General features: G+C 47.0%; 1 protein-coding gene across 5 annotated transcripts in view; it reads right to left on the bottom strand.

Moving 5' to 3' along the window:
• Positions 1–3,503: 3,503 nt before the first annotated feature.
• Positions 3,504–25,178, bottom strand: part of Rbm33 (RNA binding motif protein 33) — a 94,359-nt gene continuing 72,684 nt past the window's right edge. For 2 of the 5 annotated variants that reach the window (XM_026406178.2, XM_077795900.1), the window contains 4 exons: positions 12,431–12,640; positions 10,320–10,508; positions 6,561–6,649; positions 3,504–6,246 (listed from right to left, as the gene is read on the bottom strand). In XM_026406178.2, the coding sequence (XP_026261963.2) occupies positions 6,198–6,246; positions 6,561–6,649; positions 10,320–10,508; positions 12,431–12,640 (537 nt within the window). In that variant the 3' untranslated portion in view covers positions 3,504–6,197. The remainder of the gene's footprint in view (positions 6,247–6,560; positions 6,650–10,319; positions 10,509–12,430; positions 12,641–25,178) is intronic. The other 3 variants (XM_026406179.2, XM_026406181.2, XM_077795901.1) reach the window with 2 other exon arrangements.

The following is a 25,178-nucleotide window of genomic DNA, read 5'->3' as shown; positions in this document are numbered from 1 at the left end:
AGTTCCCTGCTCCCCAAATGCCTGCCTCAAAGCCTCAGGGTGCACTGGGGGAGGGGGGAGATGGGGGTGGGGAGGGGGGAGATGGGGGTGGGGAGGGGGGGCTGGGGGCACCAGCCTGGTCCTCTCATGGGGGATCAGCAGTGCACAAGGGTACGACCGAGACAATGAGGAGGCAGCAGAGCCAGAGTGGAAACGCAGGTTTTATTGACAGGCCTTTCAGATTACAATACAGTCCAACATCTCCCAGCATGAACCCACATACAGGGTACAACAATACATTTTCTTTTCACCTAAATCACTACTATTCTTCACACATACTCCTGAAAAAGTTCCCACAGTGGTTAACGCAAAGTGAAAATGGGGAAAAACAGCCCCATCATCTCCCACGGAAGTGGACGAAGTGCATTAGGAAACACGGAATGAATCGAACCCGGCAAGCAAGCCAGCCATCTCCTGGCGTCTCAACGGTCACTGCGCTCCCAACACACAGCTCCACACTCCACCTGCGAGCTGCACCGACACAGCAGGAGGCGCACACATTACGTCAGGAGGGCCACAGTCACAGGGGCAGTAACAACGGCCACACGGCCCATCGCTTCCACGTGAACGTGAGGCGCGCTACCACTAACACTGACCCATGCCAGGGGCCTGCAAGGTAGAGGGTGAGACAAAGGGGTGGTTAGTGACATGGCCAATGCACGCTGTGGTGCTGCATCTGTGGTCGCCACACACGCCTACAGAGAGCCAAACTGCAAAATAACAGAATCGAATGTTATTCTCTCCAATCAAAGACCTGGAGGAATAAATCACAAGAAGAGACCTGTCAAAGCAAAGGTTTAGAGAAAAATCACATTGAAATAGGCCCCTCCTGCCAGCCAGAGCGGAATCCTGAGTGTTTGCGCTGGAGAGAGGAGCAGGTATGTGGCCTGGGCAAGAGTGTGGAAGCCAGTGGAGGTGGAGGGGGGTGGTGAAGGGAGGAGAGCGTGGCCACCGGGAGACGGGAAGGTAGAAGCAGTGACAGATCTCAGATGGGAAGGGAGTGATTGGCATGAGATGGGGATGGGCTCGGCCAGGAATGAGGAAAAGACACATGAGGAGGGGCCTGGGCCCAGGCAGGAGGCCACCCATCAGAGAGCAGCATAGAACAGACATGGCCGACAGGCAGAGGGCCAGCTCAAGAGAAGAAAGAAATCAGACTGTGCTTTGCCATTGCTGCACCTGAAAATGAAAACAGCGGAATTAAAGCCTAAAGTTAAAATCCTCATGAGGAAAAGCGCTCTGGATCCCATGCCTGTGAAGAGCAAAGCTGAGTTATAAAAACAAGAGGTTACTCGCTCTTGGGCGGACAGCGTCCACGTGTGCCAGGTGCACTTGTTACGTATTCCAAGGAAACATTGCAGAGGCAAAATCTTTAAACAGTGCTTTAAAAACCGGCTTCTACCATGTGTGCCCTTAAAACAAAAGACAGTTTAGGATAAAATTACGTAAAGAAGGTTGAGGCCTGTTTTCTGGAGCACACTGAATTGTCACACACAGAACGCATCAACCACAGAGCCTGCCTGTGCACCCATCCTGTGGGATGGAGCTTCTTTCAAGGACTGCATTTTTCTACAAACCTTTTAAAATCAGTGAAATGACAACAAGCAAAACACTAACACAAAGATCTCCTTATGTTTTGGTTGGTTAGAAGGGAAAGGAAAGGGATGGGTGCTCCAGAAAGTTCTCACTTCAAGTGCCTGTGCTACCTGCCATTTCGCCTGTAAGACTCCCTCCAGAGCATGCTGGGGAGAGCCGTGCGAACAGTCTCTGGGAAAGGCAGGTCGCAGTGTGCAAACTGACGACCCCTCCCAGCCGCACACCACCGGGAGGAGCTATACCTGGGATCCAATATGAATCATGGGTTTGCTCTGGTTCTAGTACTCAAAACCGTGGCTCATGTACCTAAGAAGTTAGGTATTTTAAATGATAAAAACTAAACAGGTTGCAAAAAACCTTACATAAAATCCTTAGGATTTAATATTAAATCAAGGCTAATTGCCTTTGGAGAATTCATATTAAAAATGTCAAAGTAATACTTCATTCACAAACTTTAAAATAGATGAATACATCAATTGATAAGCTCATTAACTACAGTGAAGGATCTAAAGCTTTCCCATCACTGAGAAGCTTCTCATGGCTCCCTTCCTCATGGAGAAGGGGTCTTGGTCCCTCTGTCCTGCACCCCCACTGCTGACTCCCTGTGCAATACCTCACATACCATTTCTCAGAGGGCCTGCAGGAGCGTCTGCCTTCTCTTTCACCCTCTCCCTCCCACTCCAAATAAAAGCAGGGAGGCGGGCTGCAGCTTCATGAAGGGGCCAAATTTGATCTAAAAAGGAGAATGTGAAGCCAACACTGGGCTCTACAAAAGGAAGGAAAAATAAAAACTGATCCCCCAGAAGGTTTTACACCAAAGCAGCAAGGCCAGAGCTGCCCAGCTGGGTCTGCAGATGTGGCACTGTGACGTGCCTGTTGACCATGGGGCATTTTCTCCAACGAGGACAAAGGAAGGCCACCAAGAACCCAAGGACAATCCAGAACAACATTCAGCCACTATGCAGATCTCCCTGGACTACACCCTATCCTCGATCACAATCAGTCCCAGTGGTCTTGGAACACATGGAGCTTACCTTCCTGACACACCACAAGGAAACAGGAAGCAAAACAACGACACACAAAACAAAAGGTAAAAGAAAAAAAGTGACAGCTTCTTAAAACCAGTCCATAGAGAAGGCCTTCTCCTAGTCTGTGTCGCCAGTCCTGAGGAAGAGCCAGGCTTGGCCAGAGGCTGAGGGGCCCTGCGGTCCACACTGAGGGCGGCTCCTCCCCTCTACAGGCTCTGCCCGCCCTCCCACCCTATCCCTTCCTTCCTCCCCGACCCTCCTAACTCCTCTGCCCGCCTCCTAAAGCAGCAAAGCCTTCTGTCTGCAAGGTCAGGCAAAATGCTGTTTGGAAAAGAGGCCCCTGGGTGCAGAACCTAGGCTCACCACAACTCAGGAATGCTGCGAAGCAAGCTCCAACTGCTGGTGCGGCTGCTGGTGCAACTGCTGGTGCGGGACCTTTGTACATCACACTGGGACCTACCCAAGTTAAAGCGGGTGATGGGGAAACCGCTTCCCACCCCACCCCTCCACTCTTCCATCGGGCGTGGCGCAGACCTGCATGGGAAGCTGACTGTCCAGGGCAGGGACTCCTCAAAATGGCTTTTGGAAAGAAGAGATTCATCCTCAAGAATACCAGTATAAGAATTTAACAAATGTGGCCAGGCCAAGGGCAATGCAAGGTTAAGTTCCGGAAGCAGCTAAGTGAACTTACATTACAGCACAAAATAAACAACGCAAAAGGAAAGAAGTGGTTTGGCTCCACTCCACCGCCTATGGGTTCACCTCCTGAGATAGACTGGTATTTACTGCCCTTCAGCTTCTTGAGCTTGTGAACAAATAATACACAGATGAGGATAAATGTATTGACTTACTACCATCTTTATAAAAATCGAATGTACACACAAACACATCACAAAATGAAGTGTCTCCATTAAACTCTGATAAGACAACACAAAAGAACTAACAAATAGCTAAGATGTTGCTGAGTGGAAAGCATTTCCAACAATGTTTTAATTTTAAAAGGTCCATATTTACATAGTATGCTAATGCTTTTGCATCTCATTTTAAATGCATGATAAAGAAAGAACAAAGATAATGGTTGCAGCAGATCTTCCACAAGGGTTCAGGTGCATGGTTTGACTTTGCTGCCAGAAGTGCACCAAAAATGGAACGACAGTACTCTAATTCTGCTTCTTTCCTCTTCTGTGGTTTCCTTCAAGGAAACTAGCCTGCAGCACTGGCCTGCCTGATACTGAGAGTCCACTCTCAACAGCGTACATGGAGCGGCTGGCCTGTGCCTGGCTGTTCTAGTGGGGGCTTTGTGCAGTCCTGGCTGACTGATAGTCTCTTAGGACACTGCAGGAAGAAAAAGCCTGCTCGTGTGTGCAGACAGTTATGGACACACACGTGCTCCCGGGTACCCGTATCACACTCAGACAAGGCCACAAGCAGACTGTGGGGTGGTCCTGAGGCCTGTCTGCGACGGTGGTGCCCAAATCGGACTTGTTCTGTTAACTCTAACTTCAATGTTCTCATGCCTGCTTTGCAGAACATGCAGATGGGGTTTTAAAAGCACAGAACTCAGACTATTTGAGAAAGTGATAAAAATCTGTTAAACTCATATTATTGCATCTTAAGTCCTTGGTGATAAAATAAGGTTTCCAAGGGCCCAACGGGTCCTGAATACTCTGGATCTCTCTTAACTGGAGCGTACAGGCTACCAAACGCATCACTCCAACACAGTTCTCTGTGGACTGTGGACTGGGCCAGATAAACTGCATTCCTACGTACACAAACATCCCTGTCTAACTGAACACTAAATGGCAGTGACAGCGTGCCAACCAGCTGACGGTACTCAAAGGAACTGGTGTGCAGACCCTGCTGTGGGCATGGCGGGGCTGGTGACAGTCCACCCACCAAGCCACTGGACTTCTGGACAGAGTTGGCACCACAGCTGAGAGGTTCTCTAGGATGACCCGAGTGACGCAGTTTCCTGGAACCCAAACAACCACCCGCACTTCCCAGGGTTCCTCCTAGGCACAAGATGTCATCTTAGAATTAATGCTAAGGAAAGACTCACAGGGCCTGGAATAACTTCTCCAGTTCTTAACTGGAGACTTCATTTGAAAATGTAACTTAAAACTTCAACTGTATAAACCAGCTGCTGCAAGTTCCACGTCCCTTCCCCTTAGCTCCTACAAGGCAGCTCCGAAGAGCGTCAAGGCTCAGGCTCGTCCTCACTGGGTTAAACAGAGGCAGTAAGTGACAATGGGCTTCTGTTTCCCTCAACTCCACCAATAAGTGTGACATGAAATCACAGGTATAAAACACAGCTTAAAAGTCTGAGTGTGCACTGGTGTCACCTGTGCACAAAGTTTGGACCATGTACCAAACAGTGACACTCTCGTGGGCAGAAGCCAGTAGGGCAGAAGCCCAGTAAGGCACTTCTCAGTGTGCCAGCAGGGACTCTTCTAGAGGCTGCTTTGGAGAGCAAGTCTCACCTAGGAGTCTATCAGAAAACTAGGAAACAATAGACACACTTCATCTCAAGGGGCGCGGACTGTGAGACAGCCATCCCTCACGCCACGCACCATGGAGAACAGCAAGCAAACTCTTGGGTCCCTGAAGGACTACGGCACCCCTGCTCAAAGAAGCTACAAAACAAAAAGCAATCAAAGCAATGATAGCGCATGTCACCTAGCCAGGGAGATGGATGTGCCACCCGGGGCTGCATTCAGAAGGAGGAATACCCACATGAGCCTTACCACCCCTCCACAGTGCCTCAATCTCGCAGGCCAAAGCTGGGCCAGAGGGTGGTTTGAGGGTCACAGGACCTGCCCCCTGCTGGGCCATGGGGCACCTGGTACCTGGCCAGTACTGCACCTCGTCTGGGAAAGTGTGAACAGGCGGGGAGCTCACCTAGGAACCAGGAATGTGCAGCTGGCACTTTCGAGATATTTACAAGAAGCAGAATTGTCACTCCCATTAGCACTAATCCCAACCTCCCGCTCACACCCTGCTCCCCATGATGTGCACGTGCCCATCAATAGGCACCCACATTTTAACCTACTCTCACCAGGGCCTGAGGGCCCAAGGTGCCGCCCGCCAGAGGGCGTGGCTGAGAGCGTGCCTGTCTAGCCTGCACTGAAGATAGGTGCAACCATTATCAAATGTTCTCTGCTGTGAAGAATACTTAGGATCTGTGACGTACGGTAAAGTTCTTTCCTGAATCTAAGTCACTGTGACCGATCACACAGTAGGATCACGAAGAACCAGGTCTACATGCATCGAAAGCACTTGGAAACAAAAGAAAACGAGAACCGGGGTTCTTGTGGACAACAGAATTTGAAGCTATCTAACACCAAACTCCACTCGTCATGTCCCCTCAGTTCAGCTCTTCAGGAATCATCCTGGGGCTGGCTGGCGCTCCGGACAACAGTTAGCAGACTGCACACCGGAGAGACCTAGGCCCTGGGACTCCTGCGCTGGCTGGCAGCCTCCCTGAAGAAACTCCAGTGTGTGTGCAGCGTTGAGGGCAGGCTCTCCCAGGAGCAGTCACTCCACAATCAGGGCCACATTGATGTGGGACAGATCTATCATGTGCCTGTAGAAACGTAAAGAGACAGTCAGCAGCAAGCCTACACTTCACAGTCAACTCACCCAGGTGGAAAAGTGAAGAGCAGCAGTGGCTCCCAATTAAGAAAAACCTCTATGAAAATACAGGTTTCCAGAAAAGATCTAAGAACGAACGAGGGGCACCCTCTGCAAGACAAAAGGACACACGATCTCAGGAGGCGATGTGCTGTCTGTTCTCAGCCTGCATCTCTGGCCATGCTATAGCCACAGGCACCCCACACTGCACACCACAGGAAGAGGCACCCTCCCCGCAACCCCTCTCCCAGCAGCACTCAAGGCTACCTGTGGAACTTCTGCTGAAATGCTAGCGCGTGGGCTGGCTCCTTGAACTTCGCTATGGCTTTCCGCTGCTGGGGAAGCATCTGTAAACTCTAGAAGAAGAAAACAAACATTAAACATCACATGATAATAATGTAAAACCAGACATCTGCACAATGGGAGCTGCAATACAAAACTGGAGTCCAATGGACACTTGCATCATGCACATAGGTGGACTGGCCTCGTTCGCTGCCTACCAATGCTGTGACCTCTCCAGATAATCTACTCCTGCAAGCAATGCTTCCACCCTCCAAGTCTGGTGTTCAGCCCTCCGGTTACTGAACACTGCCGAGACCGGGAGCAAACATCCACGGACAGAGGCACTTCCCCTTCCCTTCCTGTCAGGTGACTCAGTGAGGGCCCTCATCAATCCTAAGAACAGCACCCACACACCAAAGGAAACTGCTGCTTAGTGGGGAAACTTCACGGCCTACAGTTGGCAATCCCCTCTAGTTTGTCACTGGGCAAACCCAGGTTCCCATGTATGAAGCTAGGTCACAGGCCAAGGAAACACTCCGGCAGCACCCACGCTCCGTGAGGGCCACATGCATGCTGGCACTCCTGCACTCTCACTCCACCCCCACGAACTGACAGCCGGGAAGCCATCTCCATTTTAAAGACTGAGCAAACGTGGCCCACAAGGTGAAGTAGCGTACCCCAAAGCTGCACACCAAGAAGCGGCAATGATGGGATCTACATCCAAGCCTCACTACAAAGCCCACACTCTTGCTGACCTATCTGGCTGCATTCTGAGGGGCTGCCGCAGACTGCTAAAGAAAGGGGTAGGTGACATGTGGGGAACAGAAGAGCCTTCACCACACAGTGGCTCCCGTGCAGCACCTCGTCCTGCTGACTCGGCTGAGAAGCACAGCAGAGAAGAGTGAAACGCACGCACTGAGTCAACACCAACTTTCTGCTTTACTGAGGAAGCTACTTTCTGGTTTTCACACCATAGAGTTTCATTGATCATATGGTAAAAAATTCACTTTTCTGTGTAACATGATTTTAGGCAAAACCCAACAGAGAAATAAATGTGTTTCAACAAAGGACCTCATTAGTTAAAAGGAACTCACTTCGTGGTCCTAAGGGTTAATGAACATAAACCTGCCCCTCTTCTCCCCCGGAGCAAGGCGTTCCCTCCACCCCTCCGCTCTCAGGTAGAACCCTGATTCAGCACTGCGGTCAGTGCCTACTACCACATGCTTTTCAAGCTTCTGCTGCACACTGACCCTTACCCACTCCCATCTTTTGGCTGTCATGGCATGTCAACACTTGTGCCATTCTTCCTTGCTCCTCAGAGGCTCATAAACGCGGACAAGGGAGTAAAATACCACTCCGAGAGTAGCAGTGGCCGACACATCACTGCCACGCTGAGGAAAGTCCTCAGGCCCCCAGGCTTATAAAGCACAGTTAAGGTGCAGCCACCAGAATTCACTATGACCAACAGCCCAAAGAGGGACGGTCCTTCCCGGGCAACACCACTGCTCGTCATTAAGCAAGTGAACACCAGGTGGAGCCACGTCTCAAAGCATAGAGACAGACGCTTCATTTCGGAACCTTTGGGATTAGAAAAATATCCATGGAAAGCACACAGAGGAAGATGTGTTTCTGCCTCAGAGCAGGAAGGCCGCGCTGAAGCTGAGTCAGCAACCTCCTTTCAGAAAGTGCATTCAAGTCATCGCCAAGGTGATAAGGTCTCTTTACACCTACACTCAGAGGATCATCAAGGGCTGGCAGTTTATCAGTTTGTTTGTAAATTAAGAAACAGAACTTTGTAAGAGTCATACTTAAAAGATCTATAAACTCCCTCTCAAAACCACTCTCCTGGCCCAAGATTGGGAGGAATAGGACACTCGGCTTTCACAGTGGGAGGAAAGGTCCTGCCCAAGGGCTGACCAGGGGTCCTCGGGATTTTCGGGGTAGCACACATTAGATGGCAGTGTGGCAAGGGTGTGGGAGCCCAGGGAACTTTCACCTTGTTTTCAGATGTTCCTCTCTAATCAGAACAGGCCAGCAATCAACCAGCGCACTGGTTTTGCTGGAATTCTAAGGGGTGCCCATTATACTTGACCCGATGACTTCTAATCTTTATAGAACTTGTTTAAAAAAAAAAAAAGTGGCAAGCAGAGGAACAAAGGCCATTCAGAGCCACAATCCCGAAGTACAAAATTAAAACTTCGATTTGTAAGACAGGTAAGAGAGAGGCTGGATGGTTCACAGCTCCCTGCTCATTTTCACAGCGTGGCTTTTGAACCTCACTCAATGCCATAAGAAGCAAACTGTACCTGCTCTTCAGACGCAGATCTTGGCAGCTGGATCACTTGTTCTGAGTCTCAGATTAGGATAAGCACTTTTTAGGCACAGTGGTGTACCCCTATAATCTCTGCAACTCAGGAGAGTGAGGCAAGAGGATTGCAACTCAGCAACACTGTGTCTCAAGATAAGAAAAAGGGCTGCAGATATAGCTTACGGGTAAAGTACCCTTGGGCAAACAAAAAACACAACAAAAACCACTTTTGTGTGTGTGTATATGTGGTGCTGGGGATGGAACCCAGGGCCTTGTGCATACAGGGAAAGCACTCTACCAACTGAACTACATCTCCAGCCCCCAACCACATTTTAATACATCTAAATTCATATAATGATCAACTGTGTAGAAACTGCCCAGCCCTGAACACAAGCTTTATGCCTCTGGTGTCTGACAAGGCATTCCTGACTGTGCCACTAGGAAACCTGCTCTCTAGAGTGGCATGCAAGAGTAACTTTACAGTAACACAAATAAACACGAAGCCTAACTACCTCTCCAGGAGTCCCGCAACAAAGGGCGCTCACTGTGACTGCCTCAATAACAGGCCCAGTTTTGGAAGGCTTTTATCTATTCCTGGTGTTTAGGACTCTCAACAGCAGATGGAGATCTGAAACATCATAAATTAATTACCTGTACCAGCCCCAGTTTGAGAATGTTTCCAAATTCACCCAGGAGAAAGAGACTATGTAAGATAAAAGAAAACACTTTGCACTACACAGAAATCTAACATTTACTAAGTGTCCTAAAACTTCCACTAGTCATCTCTTAGTCTGCGTGGGGTGCAGAATGTGCAAGGGAAGGCAGCGACTGGCCCTATAAGCAGCAGAGGCCAGGAACAGGACTGAAGGCCAGGTGGTCTTTTCACTTGGCCCCCTATAGGGTTCAGACGCTGCAGAAAATAGGGGTTTCCTAGGAAAACAATAGACGTGAAATTCTCTTCATTTCATATGCAGCCTTTTAATCTGTAGTCTGCTCAGCAGAGATTTTTTTTAAACATTAGACATAGACAGTTTTAAAATTAAGAGGTGAAAATACAGCCCAAATTACTGTCATGTTTGTAAAACTGAACTTCACAGCTGTTAACGTGTGAGACTGTTTCAGGAAATTAAAAAGGCTACTAATTTAAACAATCACTACCAATAAAGCAAGTGACTTGACGGCACAAGGGTTTCCACGGATAATCTGTTTCCAGCTGCCGTATTCATTTCTTAAAACTTATAGCTAAGAATCTGAATATTCAAGCCTGCAATATTCAGATTCTTAGCTATGAGCTAAGAAGCTCAAGTTCTCCAATCAGCAGCCATTACCTTTCTTCTCAAGTACAATTTTTAACACAATGCAACCCATACAATGGGCACCCTGTTGCATCCAGAGACGACAGGCTCTGGCACCAACACTACCCGCAGGCAACCCACCTGAATGGGCCCCACGGACATCAAAAGGCTCTTCAGCTGGACATCGGTGGTAGATGAGGACAGCCCCTCCACGGACACCACACAGGGTTGTGGCTTACACTCCACCACCCGCAGGTTCTGCTTGTTTGGCATCAGGCGTCCCCGGCCCAGGGGACCTGCCACACCTCGGCCTCGTCCGTGCATGATTGCCTGGTAACAACAAAGAAAACGCGTTCTGACTTCCAGTGTGTGCATTTCCATAGCTACTGAGAGGTAAAAGGGTGAGTAACTGGACGTGCTGCAGGACCCTCCAGGGTTTTCTGTGAGCCTAGGTCTCTGAGCACTTCTGTGCTGCTCTGAGGTGCAGCCCCCGAAGTCAGAATCGGGCAGCTAACAACTACCCCACCACTCCAGAGCTGCACTTCCATGGCTTCCATGGTTCTTGCTGTGACTGGCTTAAACCCACCTGACAGTCACAAGACACATCCGGCGTCAGAGACCTGAACCACCTGGTCAAGATCTGTACATGTGCCATCCCCAAACTAAAAAGGCAGGTTCTGCAATCACTGTTTTTTAAAACCACCCAGGACCCAAAACCACTGTTCAAGGAGCCTTTAAAGAGAGGAGATGGCTGACATTTTCAGCATTTTCTCCTAGTTAGAAAAGTGTAGAGACTGTGCCCAACCTCCAGCCCATGACAGTTGTGGATACAGAAGCAGAGCAGAATGAACAGCACCAGGCTTCCCAAAAGTCCCGCCCCAATTCTGTCTAGAGTTTGGGTACAGAGGGACAAAATGGCCTCTTAGCACAGGATAAGAGAGAAAGCCAGGTGGAGATTAGAACTGTACCCAAGGACACGAATGTGTCCAACAAGGAAGGCAAGCAGGTGCCCCAGCCCTGTGCAGAAGGTGGCAGGCAGTCCTGGGAAGTGAGCTCTGTAGAAGAGCAGGGAACTGCTCTGGAAGCACACTGGGAAACACACCAGAGCTGCACGAAAACCAGCAGCCTGTGAGTACATCAACCTGTGGGGTGTGCTCACCCAACACCAGCCACCAGGCACCAGCTGCCATCAACCCACACAACGCCCAAGCAAGGCCAGAGACACTACCTCCTCACTGAGAGGAGAGGAGAGGAGAGGAGAGGAGAGGAGAGGAGAGGAGAGGAGAGGAGAGGAGAGGAGAGGTAGGAGAGGGTGGGGTGTAGGGTAGGGCACAGGCCTGCAGGGCAGCATATGAAAGGAAAATGTGGACTGAATGACCTTCAAAGATTACATAGCTTATCACTTAATCTGTCTGTGCATCCGTCTTCTGCTAGGAGTGGAATGATTCTGTCTGCTCCTATCTCATAAGGAGGCGTAAGAGAGCACATACAAAACAACAACAACAACAACGACAACAACCCTGAACACTGTGCCCTAGCAGACCCTGGCCTTCTACAAGAGACCCACAGCGGGCAGCCCACCATGAACACAGGTGATGTTGGCTGCTGCTCCAGGAGGGACTCTGGTCAGACAAACTCAGAAGCTAGAGGGTTGCAACTCTCAGAAGCTGAGGGGCGACACATCATCAGTATCATGCATGTGCTGTGACAGGATGGCCTCCCCAAGCAACAAGGGGCTCTGTTGGACATCTAAGCTTCCCATAGGACAGACTGAGCTTGGTTGGACAGGAGAACGCCATGTAGCCCTGTCACTTCCTCGGGTCACTTTGGCCCTGTGAAGTGAATGGTGATCGTGTAACCTAAACACAAGACCCTGGTTCTACATTGGGGCTCTCTGGTGGTTAGGGGTGCTCATGCACAGCTGATGCCGTGTGCAGATGCACATTCCCCACTCTTTCTGCAGCACAATGCAGACGCTGCTCAGCATGTCCTTCAGAGGTGTGGGCAACAGCCAAGTTCTCAGTTGCAGGCAATTTACTGGAGTTGTGCCATCAATATGTCAGCGAGGAAAGGGCTTTGGTGAAACGTGCCGTTTTTTCTAAGACGGGGCTAAGGAGGCGATGGCCCACTTGCTAAGGATCTGAGGACTGCTGGGTGTCGGACACTCCCACATCAGAGAAACCATCCACTGTTGTCTTCCCTTAACCACATCTAGGGAGAAGGGCCCTCCCAGAAAGGGGAGCAGGCAGTACCTTCTTGGCCGGGTGGATGCCCTGGATGCTTTTGATCCCTGGAGGAACAGCTGGGTGCAGGTGGGGCCCCATGGGTGGGTGCTGGGGCTGCTGAGGGCCGCCCTTGGTCAGCGTCACCTTGCGGGCAGGCTGCTGTCTCACTTCTGGAGGCTGAGGAAGCCGCTGGGGCTGGCCCTCTGGGTGAAAAAATCCATCACTTTCTCCTCCCTGCTGAAACCAACAAGGCAGTACATGGTTCAGTGTCCATCCACTAGGCCCCCCGGAGCAGGGAGCCTGCAACCAGGGCTCACAGCAAGGCCCTTTTGGACAAACCTGAAACCCAGCCAAACTTGCCCTCAGAGAGCCAGTGTGGAGACCGCTCACTGGACAGTGGTTAGGGTTTAGCAAGACTTTTCAATTTAAGACATTAAGGTCCCTTTCATTACTGTGATTAAAATGTGTTCTGATTAAATTAAATGACAAATTGCTGAACTTTAAAAGTACTTTATATGTGAATAGCATTTTTCATTTTCCAGAGCATTCTTGTTAAAACTGACTGCATGCACAGAGTCAACCTCTGGGAAGCCGGACCAAGAAATAAGAGTGAATTAATAAGAAAACAACATGGCAAAATTTAATGGATGTAACCAAAGCAGCTGCACCAAAACAGGAAAGGGGAAAGAAAAAATCTAAAATCTATAATCTGAGCTCTCACAAGAAGCTGGACCCCAGAGACTATAAAGACAAAGGAAAAAACAAAAAACTAAGTGGAAAAGAAAGATAAAAATCACAGCATAAAAGAATGACACAGTGAACAGAAAAATAAAGTCATTTCTCTCTCAGGTCTCACAAGTTGTTGTCAGGTTGACAAAACTGATACTCTTCGCTGACAAGAAAAAAGGACAGAGGACAAATGACCAAAAACCATAAGCAAGGCAGGACCACCAGGATGGACCCTGCAGAAGTTAAAACACATTACAAACAACTCTGAATCAACTCCACAGTCAGCTCAGCAGAGAGAGGTGAATTCCACAAAACTTGGAGGTACCAAGCCACTCCCACACAAAGGCCCCCAAAGACCGCTGAGAAGTCACGGTGCTGAATTAATGATGTTCTTCATAGGAAAGATGCGGGCCCAAATAGCATCACAGGTGGATTCTAGCAAATATTTAAGGAGGAAAGACCACTGAGCTCACCCCAATTCCCTGAGAAAACAGAAGAGAAAGATATGCATTCCCTTCATTCTGAGCCTGGTACCCAACCAAAGTGCCAGAGCCATGACCACCACCAAGCACATCCCTTGTAAACAACATGGGAAAACCCTCAGCACAGCACTACAATTCAATACAGCAGCAGCAGCTCAGGACAAGCATCACACCCCATGACCAAGCAAGACTTGCCCCAGGAACAAAGGTGGGCTAAGCTAGTGCAACATGACACAGGTATGACAGACCCACGGCCATCTGCTCATGTCCAGCTGTAGTGGACTGAACAGAGTGGTCCTGCCAAGGTTCTGTGCCTCCGTTACATGTATTACGATCACCTGACATATGCTGGTCTTGGAGTCACTTCTTGCCCCTAACTAAAATGGGCAGGTCAATGGCTCTTAGGATATGTGGCCACATCCTTAGATTGGAAACTTTCAGCTTGAAAATTTCTCATATACAGAACTAGAGACAAGTACATAGTTCTGGAAGACACAACTTGGAAACCAGGCACTCACAAAACGCCCAAGGCCTCAGCCTGGCTTTCCAAGCACACTGTAGTACTGGAGAGGGAGTGGAGTGGAGACTCCCAGGTTCAAGACAAGCTCTTGTGTCTGCCAAGTTCCCGGGCGCTCCTCAGATCTGCAACAGGGAGGGTGCCATTCTACATGAGCTGCAGGCTGAGGGTGGAGACACACCCAGGCTCCCCCCACGCTGCTGTCCATCCGGCCTCCCTGAAGCTGAGCAGCGGCATTCTCCCCTTGCATGTGAAAGAAGCACAAAGATGTGACTCCACACCACCTCCAAGAGAGGTACTTACACCAAACCCATTCTACAACTATCTCCAGAAGAAATGGATCAAGGAATGAGCCATCATCCAATTAAATTACTTCATTTAAAGTCCTATAATGCTGTACTTTGAATGTTTTTAAAGATGGCGGTTAAGCATTCAAGGCGAAGCTATTTCAATTTATAAGAAAAATTGAAAAAATAAAAGTCCAATTAAGAGTCTAAGTATTCTCTTTCAATGTAGCACAATGAAAAGCTAATTACAGTGGGAAATAAAACCCTGAATTTCTGGGCTAACACCAGAAAATGGTCAATCCATCTATATGTTACGAGGCTGTGTCCAGACCTATTTTACAGACCCATACTTCCAGAGACAGACGGAACTTGAGTGAGAACCAAGCCAAAGTGAAGCTACCTATTTACTGATAAATCTCCTATAACCTATGCACACAGTGGCAGTCTTGAAAATGGTCCAACACTTATTAGCACTTAGTTAAGCCAACGTTAACAAACTGATGACTCCAATTAACCATCTATGCAACAATCTGTATCTGAAAGTAAGCAGATCAGCGGTTGTGAGGGGGCAGATTATGCTCCAGTCCTAAGAGGTAAATTTATCCAAGGAGTTTTCAACTCCTTGTGTGGCAGAGTATGGATACACCTTTAGCTATCTTCTTCTTCCTCCAAAGCAGAAAAGGGGAAAAGGGCTTGGGCCCACCTAAGCCCAAACCAGAAACATTTGATTGTTTCTCTTTCCACATTTTTTTTTTAATGAATACAATAAACATGTCTCTTCAGACTAGTGCTTTTAAAAATATCTAAGAACTATCTGAATTAAGTAAGCTTAGGGAATACTTTTTATCAGCTTAATCTTACAAAAAATGAAGTTTGTAGCCACCAACATTAGCAGGACAAATTTATTTATAACAAATGATTTAACTGTATTGATAAAAATGCCTATTGATACTGTCAGGGCTTCTTGCAATTTGACAGATCAAATCTTATTTTCATTCCTAAACCCCATGAAGAAGTGATATCACTGACTTGCATTCAGTAGCGAGCAAATTGATTAATCCCTCTCCATAGAAATCTCAACCCTTGATTATACCTATCAGACGTTAAGCAGCATTATTCTGGAGTGACAACACTTGACAAATTCCCCAACCATTTTTCTCAGCCTTTGTGGCCCTGCTAGCTTGTATTAACCCTGATGAAAAATTAATTTTCCTTATCTTCTTCTAAACCCCAAAATCCAAATCCGCCAAACTGGCAACTCTTTCTGTAAAGGTTTATGAAAACCTCTAAAAGATTAATTGCATGTCTTCAGGTGACATTAAATTAATTTCCGTACTCCTGACAGACACTTGATACTCCGTGCTGAGAGGACAGATAACATTGTCAGGACACAGAGAAGGACAGTGGTGTGGCGTCCCAGGGCAGCCCCGCACGAATCCTGCTCCCGATAAGGCTGCACTCGCTGTCACCCACAATGCTGAGGATCTCACAGCTGTAGCCCTCCCGTACAGGTTTCTATTAACTTCAACAATGCAGGGCCTATCCCTGTGATCTCTGTGACGCTCATTCAGAACCTGCATGGTAAATGATATGCAAGCTAGATCAAGTTTCTAAATACAAACACAAGACTGCTGGATTAAAGGAGAAAAGGTAGAGAAATAAACATTCTCTTCCAGGTTCGGGGTCAATTTCCTAATCAAACTGCTGCAATGTGAGAGAGGGTGGGAGCATTTCACATCTGCAGTGTTCGCTTCCTCTCTGCAATAGACTATCCTCACCTAGTGGCCAGGACACCAAGCACAGACACAACTGAAATCAAGACCCTACCTCTGTCTCCTCCTGGCAACAGGGCCTATACAGGCTGAATACACATCGAATTCATGAGTTTAAAGATATCAGGGCAGACAGAATCCATAACTTCTGGACTTCTTAAAAGGATTTTCTTGTTAGTATTAGACTCTACAGTATTCTAAAAACATGGCACAGTTATTCAAGTGCTTGCTCTCATAACAACCTACCCTTCTGACATTTGTTACGCATGAGAAAATCTTTAAAGAGCAAAAGTAGCTGGCTTTTTGAAAAATACATAAACCAAAGCCCTGAATTTATGAGGGGATCTGATACCTGGATCCTCCAACCTGAACAGCACAAACCACCAGGTAGAAGAAGAAAGAACTGCCGGAGGCGGTGGGGCTCTGCACACTGTGGTTTCTTAGGCAGCTAGGCCACAAAGTCTGGCTCTTCCAACTATGGACCTCACTTAGGGTGAGGTTCCAGACCTCAGCTGAGGTTCCAGACCTCAGCTCTCCCCACCAGAGACTAACAAAGGTGCCACTGCCCCTAGGAGGCTATCCTGTGTGACTGTGCCAACTGCCTCCACCTCCTCCACCACTGTCAATGGCAGCGTCCCTTCTCATCTCGTCTTCCAGCACTCTGTCTGTGGTCCTGTGTCCTTTAAACCTGCAGGCGTGGGAACATGCTTCAAGTCACTTCCACCTGGCCCACTAAGAGACCCTGCACCAGGCACCACCAGATCACCCTACAAAATTAGCTTCTGCCAGAAGCAGGCTGGCCAGCAGTGTTCAAGCCTGACTGTGGAAGCTGGGGATGGATTCTCCTGGGTGATACTCCCAAGGTCTCACAAGAACCAGTCCACATGGCACATCTACCATTTAACAAAATCTGAAAGGCAGCAAATAGGCCGTATAATATAATCCCATTCTACAAATCAGATAAAGAAGTCTGGGGAGGGGATAACGAACTTCTGCATGAAAAGATGACTAGAGGAATCAGCAAGGAGAATTCGTGTTTTTTTTTTGGGGGGGGGGGGTGGTTCCCAAGTACTGCTCACTTCCTGGCATCACCTAAACGTCTGCAGAAATGACTCTTACTCTCATCCTCAGAAGCATGAGGGAAACACTGCCCACGCTTCTGCTGCTTCGACAGAACAAACTGAACTACGTGGTGATATCTTCAGCTTAATATTTAAGCTTCTTAAATATATGTATCTGTGTGACGGTCCTGAATTCTGGAGACAAACATGGAATACAAAGCCAAAGCCTCCTAAGTGAGAAGCAGCACCCAGGAGCCAGGGGAGTGCGGCAGGCCCACCAGGGCTGTACCTCAGAGACAGCAGCACCCCTCGGGGCCAGAGGCACAGAACACCACATCCACAGAGCAGGAGGGAGGGGAAAAGCAACCTACCCCAGCATGAGGGGCTGAGGAACTGCGACTGCTCTTAAAGCAGTAGTTCCCAAAAGGTGACAGATGGTTTTAAAGGGATAAAACAAATGATTCTATACCAGTTAGCAGTTAGGCCAAAGCAAGGCAAGGACACTGACCCATCATCCCTCCGCAAGAACTTTTCATTGGCTCTCAATGCTCTAGAAATCAAGACTCAAAATAGTCTGAAGAAGCCCTCTCCAGACGCACTGCTGTCTGCACTCCAAATGAACGGCCTTCCTTCAGGTAGCAGCTGCCATGGGACCTCTGCAGATGCCTTCCTCTCCCTCCTTCTGCTGCTGCTGTGTTGTCAGTGATGCCGCATCACTCCTGCCTTTGCCTGTGGTCCCATCTCCAGAGCCCACAGAGTGCTTGTTTTCTTGTAAGCTCACTGATGAGAAGTTCCTATTTTGTAGGTAGCTGGAGCAGCACAAAGGCATCCCGCAGGACACATATACACCTCATCAATACTGGCACCAACTAAGCCCTGACCCCTGGGGTTCTGAGAAAGGCAGAAGGCCTGCACTCCTGGCTGTTGAGGAGCCCTGCTGATACTACCGCGACACCTGGGGCACAGGCTCAGTGTACGGAAGGTGTCCAGCCTATCTCCACCCCTGCCACAAAGAAGATGCCCCTCAAAGACCCTTCTATCAGTCATCCTGTACTCTGGTTGCTGCCAAAATCAATGCGTTGGCCTGCCCCTGGCCCACAGAGGATGAGGGCCTTGTTTAAAATATTTAAAGAGTAGTGTTCGTTTCTCCTAGAACTATCCAATAACTACAATGGTTTAAAAAATGAACCTAATGTGGCAAAAAAGTACTTTGCTTTTCCCAGTTGATGACCTATTTCAAGAAATGTAACACACAACAAATCTGACCTATTTAAGCAGTCCCTTTAGGATTCCTTTTTCTCTCTCTGTAACTCACTGAAGAAGGAAGAGCCCACATGAAAGGCCTAGAAGCACTAACAGAAACCATATGTACCTATTATGGTTTGCATCTTAAATGGCCCCCAAGACCAAGTGCTTGGTCCCCAACTGTGGTGCCATGGGAGGCAGTGGGACCTTTAGGAGGTGGGGCCTGCTGGGAGGAAGTTAGGTCACCATGGTTGTGGCCCTGAAGGGGACACTGGGACACTGGACACTACTCTTTGCTTCCTGGATGCCATGAAGTGAATAGGCCTCCTCTGCCAGGTGCTCCCACCACAGCGTACTATGTCAACAGAGCCCAAAGTCAACAGGCCAAGCCACCATGGACTGAAACCTCTGAAACTGTGAGCAAGAAACCTTCCCTCCTTGCAAGTTAACGACCTCAGGTCTCTTGTCACAGTGATGGAAAACTAACACATCACCCCTGGCTTGAGTGTTCCACTCTGAGGAACTGGAGCTGCCTGAAGACAGGACTAATCCCAGAGCGAGGCAGAAAGACAAGTGGCACTGGAAGCACAAGGTCAAAGGGTAGTATGGAATAATTCAAGGATATAGAAGTCAGTGAAAGGGACTCTCACTAGCTGATCTGGGACTTCTCTAGCATCAAAGTAAATAGTGAGAATGGTAGCTGACTGAGTAACCTAAGATTTCAGAAGCCTATACTGACACAGTGGATGAAAACAGGGGCCTGAGTGAGCCATGGCCACAGGACTCACAGAGCTGACACACGCAGGCACCAGCAGCAGCAAAGCATCAGTGCCTAGCTGGCATGGTTCTCTGACCAGAAGGGGTACAGCTGACAGTATCTTCCCACACATGACTGACCAGTGACTACACATTCAGCGCTAAACATAGTGGGGGACACTTGGCAAACACCATCTCTGGGATGGTCCCATTCAAACTTCCCACTCCTGAGAGACCTCAGGACTGGAGGAGGCACTGAGGATGACAGCCCTCTGTGGCCATCCTACCAAAAGTGCACAACCTGAAACTGATCAGGAGGAAGCACAAGACAAACCCAAACTAAGGATGTTGCACAAACTAGCTGGCTTCTGCCCTTTAAAATGTCAAGGGCCAAAAAAAAAAAAAAAAAAAAAAATTAGAAATGAAGGGTCAGGAAACTGTTCCAGATTGAAGGAAACAACAAATGCAGCACATGGCCCCAGACTGAACCCTAGGCAGGATCCAGACGGTGGCTTCGATGATGGTATGGTTCCTCAACAAGAAGCATTCTGATTTTTGCAATATACAACTATGGTTTTATAAGAAAATGTCTCTGGTCTGAGGTAACACACTATGCCTCTAATCTACTGGCAAACAATTGTGAGAAAAATAAGTGTGTGTGTGTGTGTGTGTGTGTGTGTGTAAGAGGACAAAAGAGAGGTGAGGACGAAAGAAAATGCAAGCAGGCAATGGCTACAGGAAAAGGTGCACAGGAGCTCCTTGCACCACCCTTACAACTTCTCTCAAGTGAAGTTGTGCCAACCTCAACACAGCCAGCCAGAGAGACCAGGTGAGCAGGACACCTCCTGAGAAGGAGGTAGGGGAAGAGACCTACAAGTCCAGGCCAGTCCTCTAAAGCTAACTCCCACAGATAAAGTGGGACCTTCTGTATGAGCATTTGATGGCCTTTAAAAAATAAAACGTAAGAGAATCACAACTGGACAGCTGGATTTCCTGCTGGGGCATTGTCTGCTTCTCCCACTTCTCGATGTGGCCCACAGAACAAAGGACTGTTTGCTTAATTTGCAGCCAAATTCCTAAAATTTCCATTGCTTTGATCAGAATAAAGCAGCTGATAAGTACTTGCTCTTATTTTCTTAATGAACACTACCTATAGTTACTCAGAATAACCTCCTCCCTCCCCACCCCCAAACTGAAAATTAAGCATAGTGACACTGAATTGCCACTCATTTCACCCAGCTACAGCCTCAGCTCTCTGTAGCAACCCTGGAAGGAGACCCGACCCCAGCTTCTGGTGAGCAGCTGGGGCTCATCAGGCCGCAGCAGCCAGGGCAGCAGCAAGGGCAAGCCTCCAGAAGATGGTCAAGATGCAGACACAGCAGAGACCAGCTACTTCCCAGAAGCTGAAGGCCCTTGCAGCAGACCTTCTTTCCCAGGACTAGTGATTGTTCTGATTCCTCCCTGGGTCTACTCTCCAAGGGTGGGTAAAGGCCGCCATAGTAAGCTCACATGAAGTAAACAGGTGATTCTTTTTATATTTGCTCTATTACTAATTGAACGGAGTTTTCGATTATGTATCGGTTATGACTAGAATAATGATTTAACAAGGCTTCTCTTTCAGTTTCTGAAGTTCATATTCTACCACATAATCAGCATAGATTTTATACCAAATTTTCTGCAAAACAGTAGGGTGCAACCATTATGTAAAGCATTTTTTAAAAAAATGTGCCAGTATTACTTTAAAAATCATATTTTATGGGCTGCAGTTGTGGCTCAGTGACGGAGCACTCACTCACCTAGCAAATGTAAGGTGCCAGGTTTGATCCTCAGCATCACATAAAAATAAATGAATAAAATAAAGGTATTGTGTCCAACTACAACTAAAAACAACAACAACAAAAAAAAAACCCTGTGTATCACTAAACTCTGTTTGGTGCAAGATTAGGAAGCAAGGAATACCTGCAAATATACATCAATGCGGTGGCTCTGATTTTGTGGTAATGAAATGAGCAAATAGAGACTATTCTATAATGCTAAGTAGTAAAAAGATAGCCATTCCAAATACAATTCTTTAAATAGAGTCATATAAATAACGTTCAGGGGGGGCACATTAAATTTTATAAGCAGTATTTGCTGACATCTGACATAAGAAGCATCAATTTGTTCCTTTTGTAATCTCACCTATCAAATCCAGAAAGTAAAATGGGAAGAAAAAAAAAATTCATATAAACAGTGCAGGATTAGTTTCATAGCAAAAGGTCTCTTTCACTTTCTAAATCCTGCAATAATTTCTACTCCAAGTTTTAAATGGGATACTTGACCTGCTGTGATTCGTATGCTCATCACCTCCTTCCTTGGGATGGTTGAACCATGCATGCAGGAGGAAGCCCTAGCCAGCAGCACCCACAGTCGGGGTGGCTCACTAATCATCAGGTCCTTCTTTCTGCACATCCTGCTCCAGTCAGTCACTACCAATTGGAGGGCATGGGCAAGCAAAATGGAACCTAATCACCAGCCTGGTTCCAGAAGCCTCCATCAACAATCTTCTAAGCCCTACTGCTTCACATTTACCAAAAACAAAACACCATCCTCAGACAGAAATGAGTGACACTATAAAAGAATCAGCAGGTAGAATAGGGAACTCTTTGGAATAAAGCCAGGGGCTGGAGAGCCACAGTGAAACTGAAGCTAGAGGCTTAGCCCTGCCACTGAGCTATATGGCCCTGAGCTGGTGATGCGACCTCCCTCAGACCCAGCTTTCTCACCTATGAAACAGGAATGAGCCTCTACCTCATAGATGTTGAGAGTACATGCTCAACATTAGATAGAAAGCAGCTACTGCTCCCATCCAGCTTGAAACCCCCGATTTCTACAAGTATTCTAAAAAGAAAACAATTTGTAAGTGCCTCTACCTGCAGGAAGCTTTCATGTATCAACTCCTCATAGCACCTTTATCAATCCCATTGGAGTCAGAAATGAAGTTCAGAGAAAAGAAAGAACTGTTCAGGGTCTCAAAGGAAGCAAAGAAAGACAACCATCCAAACATGAGTCTTTCTGCACCCAAAGCCATGTTGCTTTTATGTATCACATATCTAGGCTCAGGGGTCAATTCATGGTCTTCAAGGAGGAGTGTTCCAAGCCCTATGAAAATAGACCTCGGAAAGGCCAACACCAAGTATGATGCCAGGGCAAGCCTCTGAATAGCATGCAGCACCTGCAGACATCATCACGACCATGCAGAAACACCAAGAAGTCATTTCTAGGAAACTCCTCTGAAGACGTTCCCTACGTCCAGAATGCAGAAAGATGAACAAAGGGGACCCATATAAAAGATTAGAAATCATGTTATGACAGGGTGAATCAAAATCACCTTAAAGATGACATACCTAACAAAGGGCAGGAATACAAGCCCACTTCTTAAGACTCAGGTCCTTCCACCTTTCAAAAGCTCAGTTTAATAAACCCAAAGATAAATGGTTTGATTCTGAAAGTTAGATAGGGAAATAAAAGAGAACTCTGTTTTGATTCACAATTGCCTCACAGGCATAAGGACTATGAGAAGCCTAATTAAGTTGTAAGATATTTCCAACTGAGCAATGTAGGAAGAATGGCAAAAAATTCTGCTTTCACAAACACACATGAGCAATCCCGTGATATACTCAGATTGTGGTCACCCACAGGGGACAAGCTCTGGATGGCATCAGTCACATAATCTCCTAACTGAGCTCAAGGAGGACTACGAGCAGGAGACTAATAACCAGGGAGAAACATTTCGTTAAATTCATTAGTGATAAAGGTTTAGGTCAGAAAAAGGTGAAGGAAACCCTTCAGGTTAGGGAAAAAGAGTAAATAAAACTGACTCTGGGGTACCCCTCTAGGAAACCTTATACACAAGATCCACAGCATAAGGAAAAGAAGTTAAGGGCTCATAACCAAACACGAGGGGTGCACAATCAACAAGAAAAGCTGCCATTAGCTAGCAGGGCATACATAAGTCAAACCTGACAGCACTCATCTGTTTCCTTTTTTCACAGCCTGAAAAAACACACAATTAGCAACTAACCACAATTATGAATACGTTACTCTTAAGAATGGTTCCCACCAACTTCCAAAAGGAAAAAACCAACCCAATACCAGCATCACTAGGGAAATGCTATTCATCCTAGTTCAGAGAGATACAAGCAAGAGACACATCTGATCAGCCAAAAGTTGCCAACGTACTATATTGGAGGAGCCGTTGGAACTAATCCTGAGACATGTCTGTAATTAACTAGCCATTTACAAACTGGAGAGGCAAATGAACAGTTATTCCCAAGTACTGGTTTGGCAGATAGCTATTTTCATGGAAAATTCTTTTGTTTTCCCCACTTACATAAAATAAAGTAGCATGGGGGCTGGGGTTGAGCATGCATGAGGCACTGAGTTCGATCCTCAGCACCACATAAAAATAAAATAAAGATATCATGTCCCCCTAAAACTAAAAAATAAGTATTAAAAAAATTAGGTAGCATGATTTTGGAAAAAGATCTGATATAAAAAAATTTTTAACACTGCAGAAAAAGCAAAAATTTCAGTAGATAAAATTTCATGAAAGGTAGTTTTTAAAAGCTTGTTTAAAAGCTGCTGAAGGTATAAAACTGACCCTCCTCCACTGCCAACCACTGAGACAGAGGGTGCACGCAGCCCTTTCCACCTGCTGCCGTGACAGGACACTGGCCGGTGTGGGAAGGCCTGTTCCCAGCAGCAGCCATGCCTCCACTCAGGTCTGCAATCCAAGAATGACGAGACTCTGATCAACACAGCAGTCTCATAAACAAGGCTCATACGTGAAAGGCCACAGCCTCTGCGGAAACCAGCAGGTGCTTGGGTTCACATCTAGAGACAACTTCATATAGTAAAATAATATGATGTAACATCTTCTGATTATCAACATTTTGAATCCTGATAAATTGAGGTGAGAAAAAACAGACTCAAATAAAGCAAAATCTAGTTTCCTTATTGCATATTCTACATCCGAAACTTCTAACATATTAGTCTATAAAATTTTTCTTATAGCACATGGGTAAAAGTCGTATTTTTATTTGACAAACCTAGAAATAAAAGCACTGAAATTAATTAACTGGCCAAGTAGTGAAGTGATGTGTTCCGGAGCCCAGGCCACTCCCAAGTGTAATGCCAAGCTGTGCGTTCCTTCACATTCCTAGGCAGCACCTTCTCCTGGTACATTAGTTAGAGATGATTTTCCCTCCCAATGTGCATATTTTGCACTTTTAATACAGTGATTACCAGTGGGTTCACTCTAAAAGCTTATTTATAGCCTTCTCATTTTTTCCTCATTGTGTATCAGCACTGTAGAGTACAACTTCTACATGGAATTTGCTAAATTCGCCATAATTAAAGCCACAGGTGCAAGTTTCGTACTACGTGAAGATCATGTGGCAGAATAAAAAAGCAGGAACTCTATTCATCACCTCTTTCCTGGAGAACCTTCTATAACGGGAATCTATCTTTAGTAGCTCATTACTTCAAAGAGCTGAAATTATCCAAACTGCAGTAAAACTGCAATTCCTGTGCCTTACTGAAAATGATTTTAAATGGACACTGTTCAAAAGTAAAAGAAAGAGCAGGGGATGTAGCTTGAGTGGTAGAGTGCTTGCCTAGCACCCACAAGGCACTGTTTGTGACCCCCCAGTACTGCAAATAAATAAATAAACAATTAAATAAAGCAAGGGCATGCTCTACTTTTGAAAGCACATGGTGAGAACACACATGATTAATTTATAACTATAACTACTTTTAAAAAGAAGTATGGAGAAAGCCAGGCACAGTGGTACAAGCCTATAATCCCAGAGCCTGGGGGTGCAGGAGGATCACAAATTTGAGGCCAGTCTCAGCAATTTGGCAAGACCCTGCCTAAAAAACAGGG

Source organism: Urocitellus parryii, chromosome 3 (genome assembly GCF_045843805.1).
Source record: "Urocitellus parryii isolate mUroPar1 chromosome 3, mUroPar1.hap1, whole genome shotgun sequence".
Lineage (NCBI taxonomy): Eukaryota > Metazoa > Chordata > Mammalia > Rodentia > Sciuridae > Urocitellus > Urocitellus parryii.
The sequence above is the reverse complement of the archived record's forward strand: the minus strand, read 5'-3'. Positions and strand labels throughout refer to the sequence as shown.